General features: G+C 46.2%; 1 protein-coding gene across 29 annotated transcripts in view; it reads left to right on the top strand.

Moving 5' to 3' along the window:
- CELF2 (CUGBP Elav-like family member 2) overlaps nt 1-27,711 on the top strand; it is a 543,470-nt gene that overhangs the window by 405,662 nt on the left and 110,097 nt on the right. For all 29 annotated transcript variants that reach the window (XM_082238976.1, XM_082238999.1, XM_082238980.1 and 26 more), the window contains one exon: nt 3,717-3,799. In XM_082238976.1, the coding sequence (XP_082095102.1) occupies nt 3,717-3,799 (83 nt within the window). The remainder of the gene's footprint in view (nt 1-3,716; nt 3,800-27,711) is intronic.

The raw sequence follows: 27,711 nt of genomic DNA, 5'->3' as shown, positions 1-27,711 counted from the left end.
GGAGGTTTTTGCTGTCACAGTAATTTTTCAGATATTCCTTGAATATAATCCATTCTTGGTTTACTTTTTGCGTCGAATACCCTCTTACCCTCCCTGTCATTTTTGCCATTTGCAGATATTCTAACAGTTTAACTTGCCATTCTGATTTTGTAGGTGTAATTTTATTTTTCCAATATCTTGCAATTAAAATTCTGGCTGCGAATGCCGCTTACATAACAAAATTGAGTCAATTTTAAAGGATGAGAAGCGAGGAGGAGGAACACAAGCTTGCGTCTGCAAACTTTGGCCTGTTGCATTCACACATTGCACTTTAGGGTGGACAGGTACTCTCAGAAATTTGCCTGTTAAATTGTGGGTGAACATATCAGACGACACAGCGATTCTTCAAACAGCTCTTGTTTATTCACAGGCCAGAACAGAACTGAACTGAAGGGTTCAGCCAGCTTGCTTATATAGAGCTCCACTAGAATGCAACAGTAACCATTTTTGGTAACTACCCAATCACTGAACGTCACTTTCAATCCCTTATTCGCATATGTGGACCTGAGTGAAAACTATCTACAGTATCCCCCTGCTGGCCCAGGGGGAGAACTTCAGTACATGGCATTACCCAGAATGAGGATGTGGCCCTTAGCTGAAAGGGGTTTCCTGAGCCCCGTTATCATTGCCTTAAGCACACCATAAACAAAGGTTTGCATGCACAGGGTATGTGCCTGTGTATATATATATATATATAAAGGGCTTTTTTTCAGCCAGAACTCGCTGAAACGGAGTTCCGGCACCTCAGGTGAGCGCCATTGTCATTATAAGAGAACAAAGGAGGTGTTTGTGGTGAGTTCCAGCACCTCTTTTTTCAAGAAAAAGAGCACTGTATATACATACACAGGTATGTAGGAAGCTGACACTCCCCAGGATCTGGTTAAATACAGTGGTACCTCAGGATGCGAACGGGATCCGTTCCGGAGCCCCGTTCGCATCCAGAAGCAAACATAAGTAGCGACGGCACATCTGCGCATGCCACTTTTTACCGCTTCCACGCATGTGCGTGATGTCATTTTGAGCGTCTGCGCATGCGCGAGCGGTGAAACCCAGAAGTAACGTGCTCCGTTACTTCCGGGTTGCTGCGGAGCACAACTCGAACGCGCTCAACATGAAGCATATTCAACCCGAGGTATGACTGTAGTTATCTGACCATTCAGAAACAAGATTTAGAGTCTGGTGCCAAGAGTCTTCTCACATGTACCCATCAGTATAAATTTGCCATTCGTGTAAAATGGGAAAGATTGATATCGGAGAGAGAAAGAGAAGGCTCTTAAGAGGCAGAGAGAGAGAGAGAGAGAGATAGCAAACCTCCATTCAGAAGGTACAATCTTTGACTGATTTAATGATCCTTTACTGATGCTGATAATGATTCTTAAAGGGCTGAAATAATTGCCAAATGGTCTCTCTTGTCAACTGTGAAAATTTAAGGGTGAGTCTGTTTGCATCCGTTACTTAGAGGCCTTCCTCCTGACAGCTCCCCGACAACGTTCCCTGTTCAGCACAACTGCAATGCCAGCGCTCAGCACGTTTCCAGGGTGCCATGATGAATTTCCGTGTATTACAGTGGCAGAAACATGGCTGTTGCTGTTTGCATTAGGAAGACGCAGTCGGTAGCTGCTTTCTTTATTGCAGACCTTTCCTGGGTAAATTGCAGGAGGAAAACGGTTCCAGCTTGGGAGGGGCAATGGCTGAGTTGGGGCCCACAGGAAAGGTAGAATCATAAAATTGTAGTGTTGGAAGGGGACCTGAGGGTCATCTAGTCCAACCCACTGCAATTCAGGAATCTCAACTAGAGTGTACATGGCGGCTGGCCATTCAACCTGTACTTAAAAACCTCCAAAGGAGGAGAGTCTGTGACTTCTCATGGGAGTCTGTTCCAGAGTTGAACAGCTCTTACTGTTGGAAAGGTAGCTGTGAGATAAATTGGGACTAGGTAAAGGACCCCTGGACGGTTAAGTCCAGTCAAAGGTGACTGTGGTTTTGGCACTCATCTCACTTTCAGGCCAAGGGAGCCAGCGTTTGTCCACAGACAGCTTTCCAGGTCATGTGGCCAGCAGGACTAAACCACTTCTGGTGCAACGTGATGGAAACCAGAGCACATGGAAATGCCGTTTACATTCCTGCTGCAGCGGTACCTATTTATCTACTTGCAATGGCATGCTTTCAGGAGTTCACCCCGTCGTGGGGATTCAAACCGCCAACGCAAGAGGCTCAGTGTTTTAGACCCCAACACCACCCATATACCCATAAGATGGGACTACACGTTACAAGGAAAACTGAGGGTTATCTGTGATGTGTTTCAAGCAAACATGGGGACATTTAACCCTTCCCCTGGGCATCAATTCTTCCCTGCAGATCCCACTGTCTATTAGGAACATAGAAAATTGCCTTAAACCAGGGGTCAGCAACCTTTTTCAGCCGTGGGCCAGTCCACTGTCCCTCAGACCATGTGGTAGGCTGGACTATATTTTTTTGGGGGGGGGGATGAACGAATTCCTATGCCCCACAAATAACCCAGAGATGCATTTTAAATAAAAGGACACATGTAAAAACACACTGATTCCTGGACCATCTGTGGGCCGGATTAAGAAGGCGATTGGGCCACATCCAGCCCATAGGCCTTAGGTTGCCTGTAAAGGTAAAGGGACCCCTGACCATTAGGTTCAGTCATGACCGACTCTGGGGTTGCGACGCTCATCTCGCTTTATTGGCCGAGGGAGCCGGCGTACAGCTTCCGGGTCATGTGGCCAGCATGACTAAGCCGCTTCTGGTGAACCAGAGCAGCGCACGGAAATGCCGTTTACCTTCCCGCCAGAAGGTATTTATCTACTTGCACTTTGTGCTTTTGAACTGCTAGGTTGGCAGGAACTGGGACCGAGCAACGGGAGCTCACCCCGTTGCAGGGATTCGAACCGCCGACCTTCTGATCGGCAAACCCTAGGCTCTGTGGTTTAACCCACAGCACCACCCGCGTCCCATTTAGGTTGCCTACCCCTGTCTTAAACGAAGAAAAACTGTTGGTCTCAATACTGTCTACATTGATTGGCAGCAGTTCTCACAGGCTTCAGCCAGGGGTATCCCCATCGCAGATGAGGCTTCAGATGAGCTCGCAAACTTGTCCCAATTCTCAGCTTCTTGGCACCTTCTAGAACAGTAAGGGGTGAGGATCTTCACTGGGGATAAATGTAGTGAACTTGTTTTCTGTGGCTCAGCTTGCCAGAGGAATCCATCGATGGCTTTTAGGGCAGGAAGAAACCGACCTTTGGCTGTTGAAAATTTTGAAACCAATCTGCACTTGAGGCATGTGGCAACAGCCCACAAAACAAGTGTACCCCACTGTTTACATCGCGATGGTGACTGAACTTTTGGTTAACATGATTTCCGAGCAGTAAGAGTTTGCTGAAGCTGTAGGTGTGCTTCGTGGGTAGCTTGTGTGAAGTGAGAAGGGGGTGGTTTTTAATATTTCTCTCCCTGACTTTTTAAACAATAAAATGTTCCTGTGATTCATGCCACTCATGTTGGCTCATTAGAAGTCACCTTTCCAAGCCTTCGTATATTCATTTCTCTCATTCATCTCTACACCCCCAGCCCTGAATCGCGCTCTCTGTTTTTCTATTGTAGCTGAGCAATCCATTCCCGGTAATATCTGAAAGCTTTCCAATTTCTCTCTGTAGGTTGTTGTTTCGTAACGTTTTATACAAGAAAAGCTGCGCTTGAAGCACAGAATGCACTGCACAATATTAAAACCTTACCTGGGGTGAGTACATTAACTTCCTTTCACTTTTGGAGCTGGAAGCAGGTTGGCAGGAGGGAAGTGAAATAAATAACTGTGCTTGGAGAAGGTGCTACTTAAAGGATCTGGGTGGCTAAATGTCTGCAAACTGTGCCCATTGGTCAGCCCAATCATGAGCTTGTTAATATGGTTGAAAACTCTTCATAATGTTGCATAGTAGCTGCCCTCCAGATTCGAACCAGCAGCGGATTTATTTATTTTTATCTAAACAACCCATTTGACTAGGCTGCCCCAGTCAATCTGGGCAGCTTCCAGTATATATTAAAACACAACAAAACATCAAACATTAAAAACTTCCTGATATAGGGCTGCCTTCAGATGTCTTCTAAAAGTCAGATAGTTGTTTATTTCCTTGACATCTGATGGGAGGGCGTTCCACATGGTGGGCGCCACCACCGAGAAGGCCTTCTGCCTGGTTCCCTCTAAATTTGCTTCTCGCAATGAGGGAACTGCCAGAAGGCCCTCTGAGCTGGACCTCAAGTGTCCGGGCTGAGGGGTGGAAACACATTTTACAAAGATGCAATACAATAGTTATAAATCAGTTAAAACTATGCATTCAAACTTAAAAGGCCTACTTGATTTATTAATAAGGTCTTCCCTAGGTGCTGGGAACGTTGATGAGAAGACTGTGGCACTCCAGAAGTTTTTGGACTACAACTCCCATCAGCCCTGACCACTGCTTATGCTGTTTGTTGGGAGTCCAAGGATATCTGCAGAGCCACAGGTTCCCCACCCCAGCACTGACAGTGGATGCTCTGGGTTTATTGTGCGCACAATTCCATGTGCTTTAAATGCGCATTGAACATGCTATTTACTTAGGGCAGGGCATGATGCCCCGCAGCAAACAAGCTGGCACTGCTCATTGGGTAGAGCATGAGACTCTGAATCTCAGGGTTGCGGGTTTGAGCCCCACGTTGGGCAAAAGGTTCCTGCATTTCAGGGGGTTAGACTAGATGACCCTCAGGCTCCCTTCCAACCCTACAACTCTATGCTTCGACAAAATAAATACTGCAGGCGGTGAACACCAGCGAACCATGGCTTAGAGCACAAGTTTTGCATGCCGAATGTCCTCGAAGTTCAATGCCTGGTGATGGGAAATACCTTGTGCCAGAGACCCTGGAGAGCTGTTGCCAGTCAGAGTATGCAGAACTGGATGGTCTGGCATAAGGCAGTTTTCTATGTGTGTTATGCGGGGTTGTGGAGACTTAGGGTGCTATCAGACAGGGACTTAACTTGCAAATGTATCATTGAGATATCACATGTGAGTTGCTGGCATTTTTTGTTTTTACTTATTGGATTCCCCCCAGAAAGTATAAATCCAGATTAAATTGGGAGCAAGGGATACAGGCTGGCATTTCGATTCCAATTACTTGCACGCATAAACAGCACCAATCCCACAAAGAACAACAAAAACACATCCGTCTGGAAGCACCCTCTGACAGTGAAATCAATGATAGGATCATAAATAGCGCTGTTAAACACATGTCCCTTTCCCTTTTATCTCTGGAATTCTGGAGCAGAGAGAAAGAGTCGGCTTCTTAGGATTGAGCACCAAAGGCACTGCCTGCTGTCAAATGTGGCTCACGCACCCCAAATTGGACTTGTTCAGTTTGCTCTACCAGAGTGTGCAGAATGAATCCTATCGATTTCCCTCCCCTGCCTGCCCTCCCCCGAGACCCGCAATTTAGATCAGTCCCTCTGTGCCCGTTTCCATTGTAAAACAAGGGTGCTGTCAATACTGGCCAGCATCCCCATTCTGTGTACAAATTGAAGTGGTTCCTTTCTCTCTCCCAGCGTCACCAGAAAGCCAGATCAATCTTCTGTGGCTCACATTTCTCGACAGCTGCACATGAGCCATGAGTGGTTTTGACATCTGGTCCCCACAGCAATTTGAAGGTTTTGAGTTTAGGTTTTGCTTGTTTTGCTGCGTGTGTGACTCCTTAGTATATACCCTCCAACATTTCTTTGATGAAAATAGGGTTGTCCTATCCAACAACAACAACTGTATTATTTATATCCTGCCCACCTGGCTAGGTCGCTCCAGCCACTCTGGGCGACTTCCAACATACCGTAATTTTTGCTCACTTTTTCCCTCCTGAAAAGTAAGGGGAAATGTGTGTGCGTCTAATGGAGTGAACGCAGGCTGCGCGGCTATCCCAGAAGCCAGAGCAGCAAGAGGGATTGTTGCTTTCACTGCGCAGAGATCCCTCTTGCTGTTCTGGCTTCTGAGATTCAGATTTTTTTTTCTTGTTTTCCTCCTCCAAAAACTAGGTGCGTCTTGTGGTCTGGTGCGTCTTATAGAGCAAAAAATATGGTATATAAAAAAGTAATAAAACAAACATTAAACAAACTTCCCTATATAGGGCTGCCTTCAGACGTCTTCTAAAGGTTGTATAGTTACTGATCTCCTTGGCTTGGGGAGTCACATAACTCCATACCCTCTGATGAAAATAGGGGCATCCTGGGCTTGCCGATCAGAAGGTTGGAGGTTCGAATCCCTGCGACGGGGTGAGCTCCTGTTGCTCGGTCTCTGCTCCTGCCAACCTAGCAGTTCGAAAGCACGTCAGAGTGCAAGTAGATAAATAGGTACTGCTCCGGCAGGAAGGTAAACGGCGTTTCCATGCACTGCTCTGGTTCGCCAGAAGCGGCTTAGTCATGCTGGCCACATGACCTGGAAGCTGTCTGTGGAATGACTCTGGGGTTGCGGCGCTCATCTCGCTTTGAGATGAGCGAGATGAGCGCCGCAACCCCAGAGTCATTCACGGCTGGACTTAACGGTCAGGGGTCCCTTTACCTTTACCATACCTTCCAACATTTTTAAAAATGAAAATAGGGATGTTCTAAGGAAAAGTGGGACGTTCTGGGTTCAAATAAGAAACCAGGACGGTTTCTGTAAATCTGGGACTGTCCCTGGAAAATAATACTGTTAGTGGAATATGCTGAACTTGTGTGTTCGTGGAAAAAAACCTCCCAGTTCAGGGCTGACTGAGAGTTAAAATCCAGTAAGGCCTTGCTGGCCCAATTAGTTTTGTCGTATTATTCTCTCTGCCGCATTCTCCGTTTCAAAGGACGTGGGCATCTGCAGCTTTGATTTTGTGTGCGCCTCTAGCAGAAAAACTGCCCGCCCCGCTCCTCAACACAAACGCATTGGCACCTTGTTTGTTCCTTTTGAGTTTCAGTGCTTTTTTTTTTGGTGGACATGAAGACAACATTGCTAGGCATGCATGATTAATGCCACCTCTTGGAAGAAAATATTGCTTGGGTGCCTAGCTGTTTGATTACAAGCCTTGGAATTAGTCAACATTTCCATAATTCTAAACCAATATACACCTGTTTCCCCACTGTGATGTGAAGGCACAACTTAATTTAACAGAAACCCTGCTGTGCTAAATCTCTCATTAAACACCGAGCCAGCTCTGTAATTTAAAGTTGCAGCACCACTATTTTAAGGAAATTGTCTTTTCGGGTGTGCATGTGCGCCTTGTGAAATTAATAAGAAGTTAATGGTGCGTTTTGCTGTACTTCCCTTTCAAAACTTCTAGAAAGGGCCCACAAAGGCTCTGTATCACATGCGGCTAAGGCAACAGATTGGATGCAGATGACCCTCCAGACTGGAATGCAAGCAGTTTCTGTGGGTGGCTAAACAAAAACAGCCCACCTTGGATCAACCATATCGGTCTTGAAAGAACTACACTGGTTCCCAGTACGTTTCCGAGCATGATTCAAAGTGTTGGTGTTGACCTTTAAAGCCCTCAATGGCCTCGGCCCAGTATACCTGAAGGAGCGTCTCCACCCCCATCGTTCTACCTGGACACTGAGATCCAGCGCCAAGGGCCTTCTGGCGGTTCCCTCGCTGCGAGAAGCCAAGTTACAGGCAACCAGGCAGAGGGTCAAGGAAATAAACATCTATCTGATTTTTAGAAGACATCTGAAGGCAGCCCTGTTTAGGGAAGCTTTTAATGTTTAATAGGTTATTGTATTTTAGTGTTTAATTGGAAGCCGCCCAGAGTGGCTGGGGAAACCCAGCCAGATGGGCGGGGTATAAATAAATAATTATTATTATTATTTATTATTATTATTTCAGTATGCAGTTGGAATGATCGGTCCTAGATCAGGGGTCGGTAACCCAAGGCCCATGGCCCACGAGGGTGGTTTAACCAGCCCCCAAGCCGCCCCTAACTGAGTCACCTGCTCAGCAAGTCCCCGCGTGCTGTGCTAAAGTGGCGCAGCACGGAATGGGGACTCGCTTCTGTGGCACCGGAAATCGTATCTGCGCAGACACCGGAAATTGCATCTATAGATGCAGGAAATCGGGGGGGGGGGGCGATCTGGCCCACAGAGGGATCTCCCCCAGAGTGAACCGGCCCGGGTGAGGTAAACCTTGCCAACCCCTGTCCTAGGGGTCAGGATGATAGATGTTGCTAACGGACAACTGGGACGCCGTACCGGTGTGCCCCCTTGTTCTGAAGGGGTGAGTGCTCTGAACCCAAGCCTCACGCTCCCGTCCTGGCACCTGATGGGCAATGGACAATGAACAACTCAGTGGCCACATGGGAACGTTTGAATCAGGTCTTAGGAGGCTGGTTAATTTAGAAGTATTTGTTTGCTTATTTCTATCTCTCCCCCCCACACACACACACATCTCTCTCTATTTTTTACTCTATTTTATAGCCTAGGCAGCAATCAGATGAAATCAAGTTGCTGTTGTTATAGTTTTATTTTTGTTAAAATCTGGTATTTTATTTTACTGGACCAACTTACGTTAATGGAACATTGAACCTTCAAGCACTGCAGAGTTTTGGGGCAAAAGTGAATATTATTGCTGGCATTATTATCATTATACTTATTTTCATTTACGAATCACTTCCCATGACACATCCCAAAGTGATTTATAATAATCTAAGAAATTGTGAAACTGAGAGGGTACAGTTGGATTAGTGCTTGGAGAGGGGGCCACTGGGTTTGAGGTTTTTAAAGCAAGTGCAGAAAATAAGATTATTATTATTCAGTACTTATTCATATAATAAGCAATAAATATATTATTTTATTGATTGATTGATTTGTAATAAGAACAAATCATCCTTATCCATCAAGATTAAGAAATAGTCATGGTGAATTTGGTTCTTTGCATATATATTTTCATTAAATAAATTGATGTACGCTGCTTGGAGATTTTGAATATTTAGTGGCATTTCAATACCTGGAATAAATATAAATAAATCAACAAAAGAAAGCTTAGGCTCAGTGGTCACTTTTCCAAGCACTGATCCAATCCCTTGTCCTTCACCAGCCCTTTTGAGATTCAATGTTTTCAGCCAATTCTCTGGGCTCCCAAAAAAACTGCAATGCTTGGAAGTTCAAAGTTCCATTTACGTAAATTGGTCCAGTAGAATAAGATATATTGGATATTGCCTTGGATACAATATGCAAGACAATATCTTGGATAATACGGCACCTTTTTTATTTCCTATCAGATTGACTGGCTTTCAAAAGCTCCGTTGGGATTCATTGGGGCGGTTAATGTTAAGTAAATGTAACATGATAATGGCTGTTAGTGCCCTAGCTTTATGGGCTTATAGTGCCAATAACCACGTTTAATCCTCAGTTAAATTCCACATTCTTTTAGCACTGAGTCGTCCTCTGGCAGACTAACTCCGGTGATTCCTTGCTCTGATTTGGGGTCCTCTATCTACTCTCAGCTGAAGATGCCTGATGGTTCTTCTACAGCCATTTTCATTACAGGATTCCTTATGTGTGTCTGCTTAATTAAGGGTGTAATAACTGAGAAATATAGTGTTCAGAACACTCTTAAAACTTTAACGGCAAAAAAGGAGCAGGCAGAAACTTAATGTCTTGTAAAATATTAATAGTTGCTTTCTGCCAGATGTCATCTCTGAGCATGGTGGTTGTATTTTAATCTCCTTCCTGTAAACCTGTAACCGCCCTCCCCCCTCTAACACACATAGAGAAGCACCAATTTTGTTAACAAAAGAAAATACTGGTGGTTTGTTTTCTTTTCTTTTCTTTCTTTTAAATGGATTTTACAATGGCTTAGGATAGCAATTGATTTCAGGGAAGCATCTGTTCAGAATAGTCTGTGGATGCATGAACACAATCCATTTAATGCAAAATAGATTCCCCGGAGAATTTTGGGACGCTGTAGTTTATCTCTCCCAGAGCTACAGTTCCCAGCGCAAACTAGAGTTCCCGGGATTCTTTGGGAGAAAGTTATGGGCTGTAAATGGATGGCATGTAAATGGGAAACATGGGGCAGAGCAAAATTATTCAACGTCCATTGGAAACCTTATATATGTTATACACACAGCAGTGCAGATACTAGACTCTGGTTAGCAAGATGAAGGAACAGGGATGGACACCCACAAATGGAAAACATGCACCCCAAAATGGCAAAGGTATTTTGACATTGCACAGCCAACTCAAGCCTCATGGCAGTAGTGCCCAATGCAACACCTGCTTTTTGACATCTGTGGAATTGGAAAATAGGAGAGTTGTACAAAATTAGCAACACACACATAACACAGATCTTTGATCCATCATATCAAAATTACACATACGACTTCAGTTTCATGTACCAGTTATTTTACTCTTTTTAGCAAGGTGCTGTGAGTAGATACATAGAAATTCAGCTTTTCTATGTATCAATGATAGCTGAGGAGCAAGGCAGTCAATGGCTGAATAAAGACTCTAGCAATGGGGGAAGAGGAGCAAGTTGATAGACATCTATCTCCTTTGGGGAAATTGCAAGACTTGATGAAGTCCAAATAATATCCCCTTGCTATTGCAGGAGGGCTACCCTTCATAGTAGAATTGATATTTATGGATTTGTTCTCTCATACTTACATTTCGCCCTTCCTCCCAATGGGTGTATAAGCAGCTAAAGGTACAGCACAACCATGTTTTTTTAAAGTAATGTTGACATCATCATAACAATATACAAAGCACCGGTGTCGCCGGACAGGCTGGTTATATTCCAAAGGCCTGAGTAAACAAAAAGGTTCTTGTAAGGTCATTGTGAGGGACAACCACATGCTGTTTGGGAAGGAGTTCCATAACTGGGGAGCCACCACCAAGAATGCCCTGTCGTCAGAAGCTAAGGCCAGAATAACAAGCAGGTCACTCCCATCAGATCTTAATAGTTGGATAGGGCAGTACCAGAGAAAGCACTCTCAGGTCCTTGGGTCCCAAGCTGTTTAGGATGTCAGTGTATCTACCACATTCACGTGAAGTAGTGAATAATAACTGCATTTCTATGAGTCTCTTGCGCCGGGTTCTTTTGGTGCTAAACAGGTTCCCAGCTCCAGGCTGGCTGCAACCATGTTCAGTCCTTTACTTCAAATTCTATTTCTGAGCAGACTTTGCCTGTACAGTTATCTTCTCTTTGCAGCTTCTGTCTTCTTGGTCATTGCATCCTCCTTGCTCATGCTAGCATTGTGTTATGATTGTCTGCCTTATAAAAACACATCCTCCTATATCATTTTTACAGCCCTCCTGTAATGGGGCATTGGTGAATATGGCCCCCAGAATACTGTGCTTGGTACAAGGAAGTTTTTTGTGTGTGAGTTTTTAACCCTCCTGGAGGGAGAATTCAGCAAAAATAGTTGAGCTTGGAGCGGCTGATTCATGAAGAGATATTAAAGGAATTCATCACCTTTGCGGGTTGTCCAGATGTTAACTGAGGGAACCGGCTGACAAAACTTTAAAGAAGAAAAAGAGAGCCAAATTCTAAAGCCTTGATCTTTCTTTCCTTGCATCAAAGGGGAAATTAAGGCTGATTTACATGATCCCCGGGATACCATTGGTGGCTGACTTTTGATGATAGAGTGAACTGCCGGTGACACACAACTGATTGCTTATTTCAGCAGACTCCCAGATTGCTGGTTAGGATGTGAGGGCAACACAGTTATCCCATTTGCCCCAGGGTTAGAGACAAGCACACAGCCTTGCCTCTGTGATTGAGAGGGCCAGTGCTGTGTGACATGATGTCAGCACTCCACATGACATGCTGATGTCATGCACTCACGGCATGCACCATGCTTGTGCCATGCAGAGCAGGGCCAGTGAGGGGTATGGCGAGGGCAAAACCCCCAGGACCCATTAGGGAAGCCAGAAGGGACAGATTTGGCCCCTGGGCTTCATGTTCCCAATCTGTGTTCTGCAAAGATCAAGACACCCTAAAGTAACTCATCTTATTTTATCATCCCAACCTATGCTGCTGTCAAGGCAAGTCTTTGGGACAAATGTCCATGGGCCAGTAAGGCGTTTTGAAATTTGCAACTTTCAAATCCCCAAATGAGAAGGTGCTAAAAAGTTGTAACTTGACTTGGGAATTCAAAAGATTAAATATAATTTAGTTTTGCTTGGTAGGTAAAATGTGTGTAAATAACAGAAATAATTTTTAAAAATGACTGCCAAGTACTTGCAGTAATATTACTTACTGATATTTGTTTGTTTAGCTAGCATTACTTGAGATTTTTCAGAAGGTAAAATTGAAATTCTTTGGTTTTCTGAAAGCTTCTTCATCAAACGTAGCTTTACCAAGCTAAACATTGTCCAGTCCCAAAAATAATAGCAGAGTCGAACAGCAGAGCTGACTTCCTCACTCCCCAAAACATAGTAGGTTAGCTGAGAGCTTGTGCCTGGCCCAAGGTCACCCAGGAGATGCCATTTCACAAATTCCCTTCCAAAACCATCCAGCCTAAAACACGCAGTGTGAATGCGACGAAAAACACACCTATTTTACGGGCATGTTCGTTCTCCGAATACCATAAATGACATCTCTCAAAGGTTACTCTGAAACTGGACCTGAAATTATGCTCACTGGCCTACTGAATGAAAGGATGAGTTCCCCGGGGACAGACAGCTGTCACTTCTCCATATGCTCACTGCAAACCAAAATGATCTCGGCAAGGGGCAATCTGAAAGCCAAGGACGTAGCCAGCATTGAAAAGATGGGTTGTGACATTAAAGGGCTTAGCACTTCTGCATAACACAGGAGTATGGAGCCTCAGTCCCAATGGCCAAGTGTGGGCCTCTAGGATTCTCTATCTTGCCCTTTGACCTCTCCATGGGCTGCACCCATCCCTGGCCCTGACTTGTACCCAAAGCATTTTGCCTCACTGGAATGTGTCCTTGAACCCTGGCCATGCCTTCTGCTTGCCTGGAGTGGCTCTGAACATCACAGCTGCAAACTGATTTAATAACAATAACAATAATAAATTTGATTATTATTTTTTACTTCCCCTTCATCCCCACGGTCTCAGGACGGGTCACAGCAATTTTAAAACACAACATTAAAAACAGTTTCAAGCAAATATAATCTTGAGGTTCAAAAAAAGCATCCATATCACGTGACAAGGGCCAGGCCAAGTCTAACACGCTGCCCACAACATCTCCCTGAGCTGTTTCGTGGAGGCCCTTAATCAGAATGCGAGAGCTTATTAACATCTATTTAAAAATTTTAGAAGACAGTGTGTTACAGTCTGGTTGTTCCCGGTTATTGCAGATTATCCAGGCGTGTGGCTGAGATTGCTTCGCCATAAACTGAAAGCCCGCAGCTTATCGAGAAACAAGCTAATATCCGTGACTCGTTTTGTGGTCAACCGGGGGGACGTGGGTGCAAAGTGGAAACCCTCAGGTGGTCTGCGTGGCCTCTGATGTTGACGGGGTATGCCCTGGGTGTTGGGGGGTGTTAGGAGAAGGCAGTACCTTGGGGAGGGACATGTCGTGCCCTTCTAGGGTAGCTCATCCACCTGGGAAATGATACAGTGTCCACCCATCTGATCTGGCTCCTGTGCAGTCAAAGACAAGGCGAGCAATGGCTATGCAGCAGTCAACAAGCCTGCCCGAGAGGCCTTTACAGAGGCCAGGGAGTATTAGTTGACCTGCTCTGACCAATTGGTGCAAGGAGTATGGCCAGTCTCCTTTCGAGGTTTGCCACATCCAACTCACAGACTGGAAAGTTCACAATTCAAGGCTCAGACAGCCCTGGACATCATCACCATCACCAGGTTGTTTTCCCCCCAGCTGGAACTCACTGGAACTCAGTTCTGGCACCTCTCAGGTGGGTGCCATTGCCGTTATAAGAGAACAAGGAAAGTGTTCATAATAATAATAATAATAATAATAAATTTTATTTATATCCCGCCCTCCCCAGCCGAAGCCGGGCTCAGGGCGGCTAACAACACTAAAATAGTGCAACATTATAAAAACATCATAAGAATTAATTAAAATCAAAATTGATGGCAACCATAAACTAAAGTATTGTAAAGATTGCCAAAGGAGGGAGTCAGGCTGTGCCCTGACCAAAGGCCTGATGGAACAGCTCTGTCTTGCAGGCCCTGCGGAAAGATGTCAAGTCCCACAGGGCCCTTGTCTCTTGTGACAGAGCGTTCCACCAGGTTGGAGCCGCAGCCGAAAAAGCCCTGGCTCTAGTTCATGTTGAGTTCCGGCACCTCTTTTTCTAGGAAAATGGCACTTACCACCATCATCATCATCATCAAGATTTATATACAGTGGTACCTCTGCTTATGAACACAATTCATTCCGGAGGTCCATTCTTAACCTGAAACTGTTCTTAACCTGAGGTACCACTTTAGCTAATGGGGCCTCCTGCTGCCGCTGCCGCGCAATTTCTGTTCTTATCCTGAAGCAAAGTTCTTAACCCAAGAACTACTTCCGGGTTAGTGGAGTCTGTAACCTGAAGCGTCTGTAACCAGAGGTACCACTGTACTGCCCTTCATCACAAGATCTCAGGAAGAAGAAGAAGAAGAAGAGTTTGGATTTGATATCCCGCCTTTCACTCCCCTTCAGGAGTCTCAAAGCGGCTAACAATCTCCTTTCCCTTCCTCCCCCACAACAAACACTCTGTGAGGTGAGTGGGGCTGAGAGACTTCACAGAAGTGTGACTGGCCCAAGGTCACCCAGCAGCTGCAGGTGGAGGAGCGGAGACGCAAACCCGGTTCCCCAGATTACGTGACTACCGCTCTTAACCACTACACCACACTGGACAGTTCACAGAATAAAAACACAAGGAAATAGTTAAAGCCAAACCAACAAAACAATAAACCCCGTCCCACAAACACATTTAAAAAGCTGTGCAATATCAGCCTTATAAAACAAATACAAAGACAACATACAACACGACCAATTTAGAACAACCCCATCCACCCCAAATAAACAGCACCCACCCAATTAAAAACCCCATCCCCACTATAACCATGATTTTAGCATGAGAAGGCCGGCCCATGCCCTTGTTCCACCCCCAAAGTGCCACCCCCAAAGAGACAAAACCATTTGGTGTTGCCCCGCCTTCAGGGCAGGCAGGCTTTAAAGAGCTGCCCCGGTAACAGGTGCTCATCTCACTGGGACAGTAGGTGTTTCCAGTTCTGCCTGCCTGCCCAAGGTTCTGGTCCCTGCTCTTCTTGCCCAGCTGCAGGCAGGTCCTGGTCTGGAGATCCAATAGAAGCCACAGGTCCAGCAGGTGTGGGGAGAGCCTTGCGGGGTTGGACTAAGTATCTGTCTGATCCAATGGTAGTATCCAGATGCCTCCCACAAGGAGGTCCTGAAAGCATACAAAGAGGGTCTGGGATGTTTATGGGCTGGGCCCGGGGGTAACCAGGTCCAGTCCAGAATCCATAGGTTCCACTAGGAGTCAGTCCAACAGGGTCAAGGCAGGACATGAGGCAGGAAACCAGGCAAGGACAGGTACAAGATCTCAGGCAGGGTCTGTCATACAGCAATGTTGCTCCCACAACCTGGGATAGGGTCCGACAGCCTTTGATCTTTGTCGGGGTAACGGCCAGTCCTGATCTCCCAGCGACTCACCTCCCTGTTTCTCCTGAAGGTAAGCACTCCTCCTGCGAGTACTCAGGTCTCTCCTTCTCTCAGACCTTAGTCTCTGCAGCTCGGGAGATGTCAGTGGGTTACTAGACCCAGAGGCCGCCTCAGTCTCCCCTGACCCAACCAGTAGTGGAGCAGCTGTAAGTGATGGCCCAGCTGAAGGCAACGAGGTAATCCCCGCATCTGGAGCCAGGGCAGGCTCAGGCCCCTGACTCGGCCCAGCTGGTGTTTGTTGCAGGGGAACCTGTGCAGACTGGGACTCTTCAGGATCAGGCCCCAGACTTGGTTCAGATGATGCCTGAGGCAAAGGATCTGGTGCAGACTGAGGCTCCTCTGGTTCCGAGTCCCAGGCCATTACAGTTTAAAAGCCCGGCCTTGGTCTGTGGTGGCGCTTAGCCAAAGCGAGCCGGCGATGGGTGAAGGTCCTTAAACGCATCTCTGCCCACTGGGCTGGTATCAGCCACTTCACTGACACCCGAAAGTGGAAAGTACAGAACTTTTCCAGCAGCCTCATTAGCATCACGACACATGCTATTAAAACTGGCCTGGCTAATGAGCGGGTGTTTGTGAGACAGCCACCCCTGACGCTGCCTCGGACGCCTTTGCAACATCAATGAGATTAGGAAGGCAAATGGTAAACAACGTTGCAGGCCTCAGAAATGGAGGCGGCAAACGGGAACCGCTCACGGCCGGCATTAACCTCCTTTAATGATGCTGGCCGCAAATTAGGGTGTGGAGAAAAAAAAACCTATATTGGGCTGCCAATGCCGTTTTGGAGAAGGATTTAATGATGAGAGGCATGAAGGGTGGTGATAGCAGCTGGGAACCATAAACATCTCATAAAAATCTTTTACAAGTGTGTTTATATGCCACATAAACTGATGCTTCCGAACTGCAAGGTCTCGATGCGAGACACGGGGATGTGGAGGGAGAAAGAATATTTTATTGTTAGGGTTTTGATCCAGCGACCTTGCTTACACTGCATCCCTGACCTCCCTCTACACCAGCATAAGACAAAATATCTGATTTCAATGCCAGGAGATGCTGCTTGACCCAGAACTGGCTGAGCTGTAGGGGAGGGTTATCAGCAGACGCAATTCATCATCAAGTTCTCAGAATTCAGTTTAGAAATAGTTCGGACTCGGCTATTTACTCACATGTCAGAAGTCCAAACCAGCATTTAGGAGGTCTGAAATAGCACCCAACTCCCATAACCCCCTGCCCATCCACTTCAGTCCTTATCTAATAAGGATTCTGAGGGATCTTAAATGCTTCCACAGGACCCTGACCTACAGAAGCCTCAAAGTCTAGACCTTTCCGGAGTTTATCATCTCTATTCCAGTTACATATCTGGCATCTATTTCTGTAAATAGCTGAGGAAAGTCAGGGCAGAAGAGCATGTTATCTCGGTAAACATCCAAACATGATTACCAGGCACTGCTAATGCTGGAGCAGCAGATGGGCGTGTAGATAAATGTAAATTCAGCAACCTGGCGCGTTTTGGACTACAACTCCCATCAGCCTCATCCGGCACAGCTGTCTAACAAACTGTCGAAAACATGTGGACACCAACTTGGTGGAGGCAAGCTTCAGTTATCCCCACAATATCTCCTCCCAAGTCATTTCCCTTCCTAGCAGGGATTACAACCTGCCTAGGGCAAACGCAGACAAAATGGCGGCCAACAAGGCACTGCAGGACAGAATCTACAGGAGGGGGATTTCTCCTGCTTGCTGATTCTCTCCTGCTCATGGTCTGCATTCACACAAGCACAGATACACACACACACAATATGTGACAAAAGCAGCTTGGGGAACCTTCACCCTGTATAACCGATGTAGTCAACATGGTGCACTCCAGACATTGTTGGACTAAAGTCCCCATCAGCCCCAGCCAGCGTGGCCAATGGCCAGGGATGATGGAAGTTGTAGCCCAACAACCTCTGGAGCGTGTCAGATTGGCTACCCTGATATAATGCATGTCTCCACTCTAGCATTGCCAAGGATGACTTGGGCTACCATCAAGTGGCCACTTCTAAGGTCAAGGAGACTGCCGTGTCATTAAGCAGCTACACAATGGGAAAGTGATGTTTACAATTCCAGCTCATGGTATTTTGCTGCCCGAGATGAAGGACAAGGTAGGGGCCCACGGGCAGGAGCCAACTGGACTAGCAGATTAATCTTACTTCAATACTGGTCATAGGATAGCACCCTCTGCCACACCTGACGGCAGCAGGCCATTTAGGGCAGGCTCAGTGGCGTAGCGTGGGCTGTCAGCACCCGGGGCAAGGCAAGTAATTTGCGCCCCCTAACCCATGGATTTGCGCCCCCTAACCCTAACCCCCAGATGTTGCACCCGGTGCGGCCGGCCCTCCCTGCACCCCCCACGCTACGCCACTGGGCAGGCTGCATGGTGCGCACACAGCTCGGTCTTCCCAACAGAAGGGATCACAGCCAGGAAGCTCAGGAGGAACAGCCAGGGAGGTGCTGCCATTGCTCCTCAGCATCTGCCACTGGAGGAGGTCACACGTCAATCTTGCCTAATAGCAGGGCCGGCCCTGGCTGTTTGGTGCAGATTGTTTCATCACCGCCTCCACCTCTACCCTTTCTCCTCCTGAAAGTCTGTTCTAAGTGGTCTGTAGCTTTGCTGCTTTAGGCTGAATAATTCTCGGGCCTGCGGTAGCAAAGTCTAATTGCTACTTGGACAGGAGGCTTCCGAGGGCAAGCCAGGTTGCTGCCAGCTGTAGCGTGAGCAAGTCGGGAGCTGGCATGCTGCCATGTGCATCGGCAATGAACCAGCGCCGCAGCATGGTGTTGAAGGAGTGCTGTGCTGCCGGAGGTGCCATATGCTGGATGAGAAATAGAGTCTTGTTCGCGTTCATTTGTTAGTAGTTGTTTAAGATCCCCTGGTGCTTTCTGAAAGGGCAGAGGTGTTAATCCCAAACTCCTGCTTTAAATTCTATTTGGGGGTAATTAAATTCAGCTTCCTTGTCGAGGATGTGTGCCTCAGCTCAGACTCCTAAAAACCGGTGCAAAATTGTGCTTCTTTGATTGCAGCAAGCCACATTTGACCCCTATTGGGCGTGGGCACTTGCAGGTCATAGAGAACTGCAACGTGTCTTGTGTGTTCTTGATGGAAACCAAAGAGTCTTAAGGTTTTCTTTTAAAGAAATGGTAAGCGTCTATCGCTCGTTCCTGGGATAGCTCAGTTGGTAGAGCATGAGACACTTAATCTCCAGGTTTTGATTCGCACGATGGGCAAAAGGTTCCCTTCCAACTCTATGATTCTATGTCCCCGAAGAAAGTTTGATAATGGGATGGCAAGCAGTTTATTGGGGATGTACATACATTGTATAGGGAGTCTGTTTGCATTTAAAGCTGTGAGACTGTTTCCAGAAAGGGATGTGGGAGAAATTTGATTCAGCTGGCATTTAAAGGTACAGTCATACCTCGGGTTACAGATGCTTCAGGTTGCATTTTTTCGGGTTACGGACCCACTGAAACCCGGAAGTACCAGAACTGGTTACTTCTGGGTTTTGGCTGTCATGCATGGGCAGAAGCATTAAATCACGCTTTGTGCATGTGCAGAAGACCAAACCGCAACCCGCGCATGTGCAGATGTGGCACTGCAGGTTGCGAGCGCTGCGGGTTGCGAACGTGCCTCCCGCACGGATCACGTTCGCAACCCAAACGTCCACTGTAAACATATTCTGCACTTTCCTAATCAATTGGCAAAACGAAGCACAGCCATCCTTCAAAATTTACACTTCACATTTTTTAACGGTGTTCCTGTGCCAAAAAAAAAGGGACAAAAATGTCTATACTGGGGCAGGGGTGGGAACCCTTTTCTGGCTGGTGGGTCAAATCATTTTCTCCTGACTCATTGGCAGGTGGGTGGGGCCAACTATAGCGGTGTCAGGGGTTGCTGCGCTTTAGAGCCCCAGTTGCTGGGACTTCAAAGCACAGTGTTTGAAATCCCTTTGGGAGTAGCTTTGTGCCTTGTGATGGTGAAGTAAACACTTCTCCCTCCCTAAAGGTAAAGGACCCCTGACAGTCAAGTCCAGTTGTGAATGACTCTGGGGTTGCGGCGCTCATTTCGCTTTACTGGCCGAGGGAGCCAGCATTTGTCCACAGACAGTTTTTCTGGGTCATGTGGCCAGCATGACTAAGCCGCTTCTGGAGAAACCAGAGCAGCGCATGGAAACGCCATTTACCTTCCTGCCGGAGTGGTACCTATTTATCTACTTGCACTTTGACGTGCTTTCGAACTGCTAGGTTGGCAGGAGCAGGGACAGAGCAACAGGAACTCACCCCGTTGCAGGGATTCGAACCGCTGACCTTCCAATCGGCAAGCCCTAGGCTCAGTGGTTTAGACCAGTGTTCCCCAACCTTGGGCCTCCAGCTATTTTTGGACTACAACTCCCATCATCCCTCGCTAGCAAGACCAGTGGTCAAGGATGATGGGAATTGTAGTCCAAAAACAGCTGGAGGCCCAAGGTTAGGGAACACTGGTTTAGACCACAGCACCACCCGCATCCCTCCCTATTCTGCTTCATATACCTCCCCTTTCAGAACTTTAAAGAAGACGCACAAATCAGCTTCTAAAGGGTTTTGCGGGCCAACCCACACAGCTCTTTTAAATTTCAGAGAGCCATTGAATGGAAACTGCTCCCCCTCCACTTCACCTGCTTAATTCCTGATGGGGAGTTGGGAGTGTGTTTGATGGGTGGGTGATGGCTTCTCCAAAACAGCCTCACAGGCCAAACAGAGATGTCTGGTGTGCCACGTTTGGCCCACAGGCCAGAGATTCCTCACACATGTGTTAAAGCAAAGTGTGCATAAATGTAGTAGAATCAGAGGATTGTAGAGTTGGAAGGGGTCACAAGGGTCATTTAGTCCAACCCCCTGCAATGCAGGAATCTTTCACTCAACCTGGGACTTGAACCCATGACCCTTGTTAAGAGTCTTATACTCTACCAAGTGAACATACAGCAATGCATTGCATTAGGCAAAAGCAGTTTTGCAAAAATGTGTTTATTAGGCAACATTTTGTTACGAACGTGTATATTAGGAAAAAGGAAACTTAAATGCTGATGAATGTTTACGAGGACTTCTTTTTTAGAAAGAAAAAAAGTATCACAAAATGTGGAAATATGGAGAGCTGAACTTTAGATTGGAAAAAATGAGAAACGTAGAGAAACCGAAATTTACAGTTTCATCCATTCTTACTTCCAGATGACCGGTATTTTTAGCATTCATCCTGATTGGTTAGATGACGTCGCACAAGCAAATGTTATCTCACATTTTCCAGTACATGTCTCTGTCACTTTCATTACCAAAAAAAGACTGGTGCTTTTTGAGGGGGTGGGGAATGCTTCTTTGTTGCACAAGAGCTTCAAATCAATTTGAATTTATAGGTCTTGAATCCTGCCTGAAATCTCACCTGAAAATAGCAAGAGCCAGGAAGTGCCCTAACTTATTGTGAGTTGTTGGCGAGGTGGCCTCAAGGAATCTAGCTTGTGATGATTGTGAACAGGGCAGTCATTAAAAAAAGAAAATGTTGCTACATTGCTCTGCTTTTAAACATCTTGTAAATGCACAGGATAGACAGAGTTAAAAAGAGAAAGGGCAAAGACCACTAGACAGAAAACTCCAGGCTAAAAACAAAATCCTAAGAAGGCATAAACAAAGTGAAGTTTCCTTTGTATTTGAGATTTAACTGGCATCAAGCCGAATATCAAAGCAATATCAAAGGAAAGCTACCCATTAATTAATTCAGACCAGCTCCACAAAGCAATCCCAGGTCTTTACTGATATCTGATTCCAACAACTTCCTAATCTTCACAAGATGTCATTAAGAATGGCATTAAATCTGCCGGCAATCAATCTTGCATTGTTGTCCCTGTTGTAACTCGGAGATGGGCTATCGAGAAGCATGAGGAAGGAAGAAAAGAGAATCCATATGTGTTTTCCCTTCCGGGAGAAGAAAGATGTGTGGCACAAACAATTTGTCAGTGCATCTTACGAACTGATTGGTCTCTGTCATTTCTGCTGGAGCAGAGCAGATCGGAACTGCCTCCCCACTTTATGATAAAAAAGGGATTAAGTTCCTTGTAAAATGCCAGCAGAAGGCTTGGGAAGCAGAAGAATGAGGACCATGTTAGATGTGGTGTGTCCTTTAAACGTAACTTTTAGTTTCAAAAAAGCAGACACAGCTCCTTTCCCTGATTCCAATCAAGCTCAGCCCTGTGGCAGGCCAAGATCCCAGGGGAAATCCCTACACCCATTGTCAATGGTAACTTACATATGGAGATTTCCACAGGGATTTTTATTTTAGGGGGAAATAATGTGTGTGCCATGAACTCCACCCAGTGGAGGATGGCATCCATTGGGATTGGTAGAGTTGAAGGCAAGGAGGTCAACAGTAGGTGGAGCCAGACCCAATGACAATAGGTGAAGCCAGAACCAATGACCATAGGTGGAGCCAGAACAATGCAAGCACCATGGTGCCATGGGAGAATGGCCAAAACACCCCACCAGAAATAGATGAATCTTGACAACAATAGCCCCTCATCTGTGGAGAATGGCCCATTGCGGCAAATGGGACACTGCGCCTCCAGCCTCTATCTTCTCTCAGCCAGCCCCAACCATGCTACCTCCTAACTTACAACCAGCCATTGGTCTCACCTCTTATTGGTCCCAACTGTCCCCTGCCCTCTCTGTTCCATGGGCACCGGCTGCCAATTCTCCTCATTTATTCTTAATATAAATCTTTTGTCTCTGTTCCCAGACGGAATTGTGAGGCTCAACAACCCTTCTTCCTTTCTCTTACCTGTGAGTGATCTGAATGACTAAGAGCAACTTCGGGTTCTGTTCTTGCCCATCACGCAAGCCGATGTCCTCTAGAGGACCACTGAATTGTTTTGTTGCCAAATCCTGACAATCCCTCAGAGTCAAGGTGTTGCTGGAATATTGCGCGGCGTCATGTGTTTAGTCCTGAGATTTTATTAAAACCAAAGTGATGAAACGTCTTCCAGGGAGCAACTTAGCTTCACAGCGACAAAGGTGTTTGATGAAATATCCATTTCCTCAAGGGCCGTGCATTTGTGGCGCGCAGTCACACCAGCGAGAGGCAGGAATTGTATTTGACTGTGCTCGGCTGATATGCCATTATTTAAAAGTTCTGGATGAAAGTGAGCAAGCAATTCCACCTGAGAATACAAAGGAAGGTGTGATCTGAAGAATTTCACCAAGCTGAGTGAAAGGCCTTAACATTCCCACTGGGTGTTTCAGCTGAGTGCAACCCAAATGCACCTTTTATTATGGTTTAAGAATAAGTTTGGTTGTTGCTGAGGATGGACCAGAGCTCAGCAGGAGGGCAAATGCTTTTAATACAGAAGGTCCCAGGTTTAATCCTCAAATCTGCAATTTAGGGTAGATGAGTCACCTTTCTGGACCACAATGAGTGAGCATTGGGGCCGTCACACACTACACTGGGACCAGTAATGAGCAAGGCATGGGCTCATACACACAACCATGTAGGGAGGGTTGGGTTAACATGGAGAGGAAGGTCGATGCCTGAGGTCATTCAGAGTAGCAGGTACTCCAAGCTACAGTGGTACCTTGGTTTGCAACTGTTTTGGATTACAACCATTTTGGATTACAACCACGTCAAACCCGGAAGTGCGTATCTCTCTTTTTGGATTACAACCCATTTCTGTTGAATTACAATCCTTTGGGGGGGGGGGAGGCACCATTGGTGAAAGCACGCCTTGGGTTACAACCTGTTTTGGTTTGCAACCGGACCTCCGGAACGGATTGTGGTTGTAAACCAAGATAAAGGTAAAGGGACCCCTGACCATTAGGTCCAGTCATGACCGACTCTGGGGTTGCGGCGCTCATCTCGCTTTATTGGCCAAGGGAGCCGGCATACAGCTTCCGGGTCATGTGGCCAGCATGACTAAGCCGCTTCTGGCAAACCAGAGCAGCGCACGGAAACGATAATTTTACTATTTTTACACCCCACACATCTTTTTGGTTTGCCCCAGTCGAAGCAGCTTCCAACATATATAAAAACATAAGTAAAGTAAAGGTAAAGGGACCCCTGACTATGAGGTCCAGTCCTGGTTGACTCTGGGGTTGCGGCGCTCATCTCGCTTTATTGGCCGAGGAAGCCGGCGTACAGCTTCCGGGTCATGTGACCAGCATGACTAAGCCGCTTCTGGAGAACCAGAGCAGCGCACGGAAACGCCGTTTACTTTCCCACTGGAGCGGTACCTATTGATCTACTTGCACTTTGACATGCTTTCGAACTGCTAGGTTGGCAGGAGCAGGGACCGAGCAACGGGATCTCACCCTGTCGCGGGGATTTGAACTGCCAACCTTCTGATCGGCAAGTCCTAGGCTCTGTGGTTTAACCCACAGCGCCACCCGCGTCCCGTAAACCAAGGTACCACTGTACAAATGTTCTGACTCAGCACCCAGGCCGCTTCATGTGGCACAATAGCACAATGGGTCTGTCTGTTAACCAGAAGGTTGGTGGTTTGAGAGGGCCCCCCCCCAGGGATGACTGTGGACAGGATTCCTGCATTGCGTGGGGTTTGGACTAGATGACCCCCGGCGTCCCTTCCAATTCTGTGGTTTTATATCTTCATATCCTCAATGCCATTCAAGAATGAAAAGGGAAAAGGAGAGGAAGCTAGGTTGCATTGAGCTAGAATTCAACACTGAGTGAGTTATTAATCTGCCCCTCACAACTCATTCTCCCATTGGACCTCTGTGAAGTTTTCATCTCGGCCAAACTGACAACTACCCCTTCCAACAGAATCTGGACTGTGCACCTTTTGTAGCTGGGTGCTTTGTTCCAGCGTGTTGTCACAGAATACTCTGTGCCAGCTCAGCGATCAATGTCAGATCCTTCTGTCACTGCCACAAGCACAATGCAACACAGAGTTTATAAACTCCTTTGATTTCATATCCTCCAACATTTCTCCAATGAAAATAGGGACGTCCCATTCCACAATGATAATTTTGCTATTTAAAACCCACACATCTCACTCTGGGCAGCTTCCAGTATGTATAAAAACATAATAAAACATTGAACTTTTTTTAAAAAAAAACTTCCCTATACAGGATCACCATCAGACAGGTCAGGGGACAGATAACTCCATACCCTCCAACATTTCTCCAGTGAAAATGGGGACATCCTAAGGAAAAGAGGGACATTCTGAGAAACTGGGACGGCTTCTCTAAATCAGGGATGTCCCTGGAAAATAAGGACACTTGGAGGGTCTGTGATTTAAAGGTGTAACACTTCTGTTAATTATCCAAATGGAATGGGCGTAGGCCTTAGCAACTTGAAATTCTCCATAGTTCACAGCCTCGACTTCACACTTGAAACATTTCAGAGGATGTGACAAATTGGGCTGTTGTTTTTTTCTTATTACAGGCTAAGCTTGATTATGCTCCTTAAATATCTTTGATGCCTTTTGCTATTATATAGAAAGAACAGATAAATTGCAATTTTATAACTGGGGCAGAAAACCTACAATGTTGTTGTTAGCATGGCACCTTATTCACAATGAATGAACTAAGTCACTCAGTGGTCCAAGGTGACCTTGAGGAGAGTGCATGAAGCAGAAAAAATCTATTGAAAAGATGAAGAAATGTCAAACAAACAAAAAAGCACCACAAGATAATCTAGCTAGAGAGTTCTTGATTTGGAAAAGGCATAGGCCAAGGACAAACAGACCAGAACTCAGTTCCTGTCTTACGTATGAGTTATTCTATGGCCTTGAGGTATAATGACACCATTCCTATTTTTAAGAAAAATAAAATGTATATAAAGTGTATTTATTGGGTGAGTGTATATTGCATGCCCGCCAACATTTCTCTGATGAAAATTGGGAGAGCCCATTTCATAAAGATAATTTTACTATTTGGTTTGCCCCAGTCGAAGCAGCTTCCAACATATATAAAAACATAAGTAAAGTAAAGGTAAAGGGACCCCTGACAGTTAAGTCCAGTCGTGACCGACTCTGGGGTTGCGGCGCTCATCTCGTTTTATTGGCCGAGGGAGCCGGCGTACAGCTTCCGGGTCATGTGGCCAGCATGAGTAAGCCGCTTCTGGCGAACCAGAGCAGTGCACGGAAACACCATTTACCTTCCCGCCAGAGCGGTACCTATTTATCTACTTGCACTTTGACGTGCTTTCGAACTGCTAAGTTGGCAGGAGCAGGGACTGAGCAACGGGATCTCACCCCATCATGGGGATTTGAACCACCAACCTTCTGATCGGCAAGTCCTAGGCTCTGTGGTTTAACCCACAGCACCACCCGCGTCCCAGTAAACATTAAAAAAGACTTCCCTATACAGGATTGCCTTCAGACGGCTCGGGGGCTGGATGAATTCATACCCTCCAAAATTTCTCCAATGAAAATAGGGACATCCTAAGGAAAAGCAGAACATTCCAGGATCAAATTAGAAACTGGGATGGCTTCTCTAAATCAGGGATGTCCCTGGAAAATAGGGACACTTGGAGGGTTTGATATTGGTGGGAAAGAGATCAAGTTTGGGAGTTACACAGAGCTACTTGATCATGCAGAGCAAAATGTTTTGTTTAAAAAGCTTAGTTTGACAGGCTTTTGGACAGAGGCAGAAAGGCTCTTCTTAATTCACAGGGCGCTAGTAGAAAATTGGGTAACGCTAGATTTCTTAAGTTATTTATTTTTTAAAAGTTTTAAATACAGTGGTACCTTGGGTTAAGTACTTAATTCGTTCCGGAGGTCCATTCTTAACCTGAAACTGTTCTTAACCTGAAGCACCACTTTAGCTAATGGGGCCTCCTGCTGTTGCCGCACCGCCAGAGCCCGATTTCTGTTCTCATCCTGAAGCAAAGTTCTTAACGTGAAGCACTATTTATGGGTTAGTGGAGTGTGTAACCTGAAGTGTATGTAACCTGAGGTACCCCTGTAATGTGTTGTCAGCTTCTTAGGGCTTTGGAAGCAGACTGGGATATAGATCAGATGAAAGATGTGCCAGCTTTCCCACGGCACACTTGCAGCCATGCTTCAAACACACACAATGTTTGCATCCTGGCCCCCAAAATAAGGAGAGAAGGCAGTAGGGTGGAAGGTGTCCCAAGTATATACAACATAATCAACAGTGGTACCTGGTATCCATTCAAAGTGTTGGTGCTGACCTTTAAAGGCCTAAACAGCTTTAATCCTGTATACCTGAAGAAGCGTCCCCAGCCTCATCGTATAGCCCAAACACCAAAGTCCAGCTTTGAAGGCCTTCTGGCGGTTCCCTCACTGCAAGAAGGGAACCAGGCAGGGGGTCTTCTCGGTAGTGGCACCCACCCTGTGGAACGCCCTCCCATCAGATGTCAAGCAGATAAGTGACTATATGACTTTTAAGAAGACATCTGAAGGCAGCCCTGTATCGGGAAGTTTTTAATGTTGTCTCATTAAAAACATTAAAAACCTGGCTGAGGGCAGGTTTAGATTGGTGAGGCAGTTCCCCATTAACTATAATGGACGGCCCTGTTCACTATAATGGACCATCAAGCTATTTATGACCACGGCACACCAGAAAACCACAAAAGAAGTGCCAAAACAGCCCGTGGAATATATTGTCAAAAGTTGTTGCCGCAGCAGATGACATGACCCGGTTTCTTCTGGGCTTAACTCACTTGCATTTACCTCCCCTGTTTTTTTAAAAGGGTTTGCATTTTGCATGGATAATATGAAGTCGCCTAGGGGCAATATCTCCAGTGCAACTGTCGAATCCGAGTGAATATCTATTTTAGGATTAAATGAATTTTTGTAAAGGCTCATTTGTTTGAAGAAGTGATACTTAATCATGGGTGTTTACACATGAATGTGAAGTGGGGGAATTTTCCATCACAGTATCAACCCCCCCACACACTCCTTTCCATACCTCTGTTGTACCTGACCTCCCTTGTGCCCCAGAGCCAAAACTGTTTGGGTAGGAAGCAAAGAGAAGATTAAATGCCTCAA

The sequence above is a fragment of the Podarcis vaucheri genome (genome assembly GCF_965113315.1).
Source record: "Podarcis vaucheri genome assembly, chromosome: 10".
Taxonomy (NCBI): domain Eukaryota; kingdom Metazoa; phylum Chordata; class Lepidosauria; order Squamata; family Lacertidae; genus Podarcis; species Podarcis vaucheri.
This window is presented reverse-complemented; position numbering and strand designations above follow the sequence as displayed.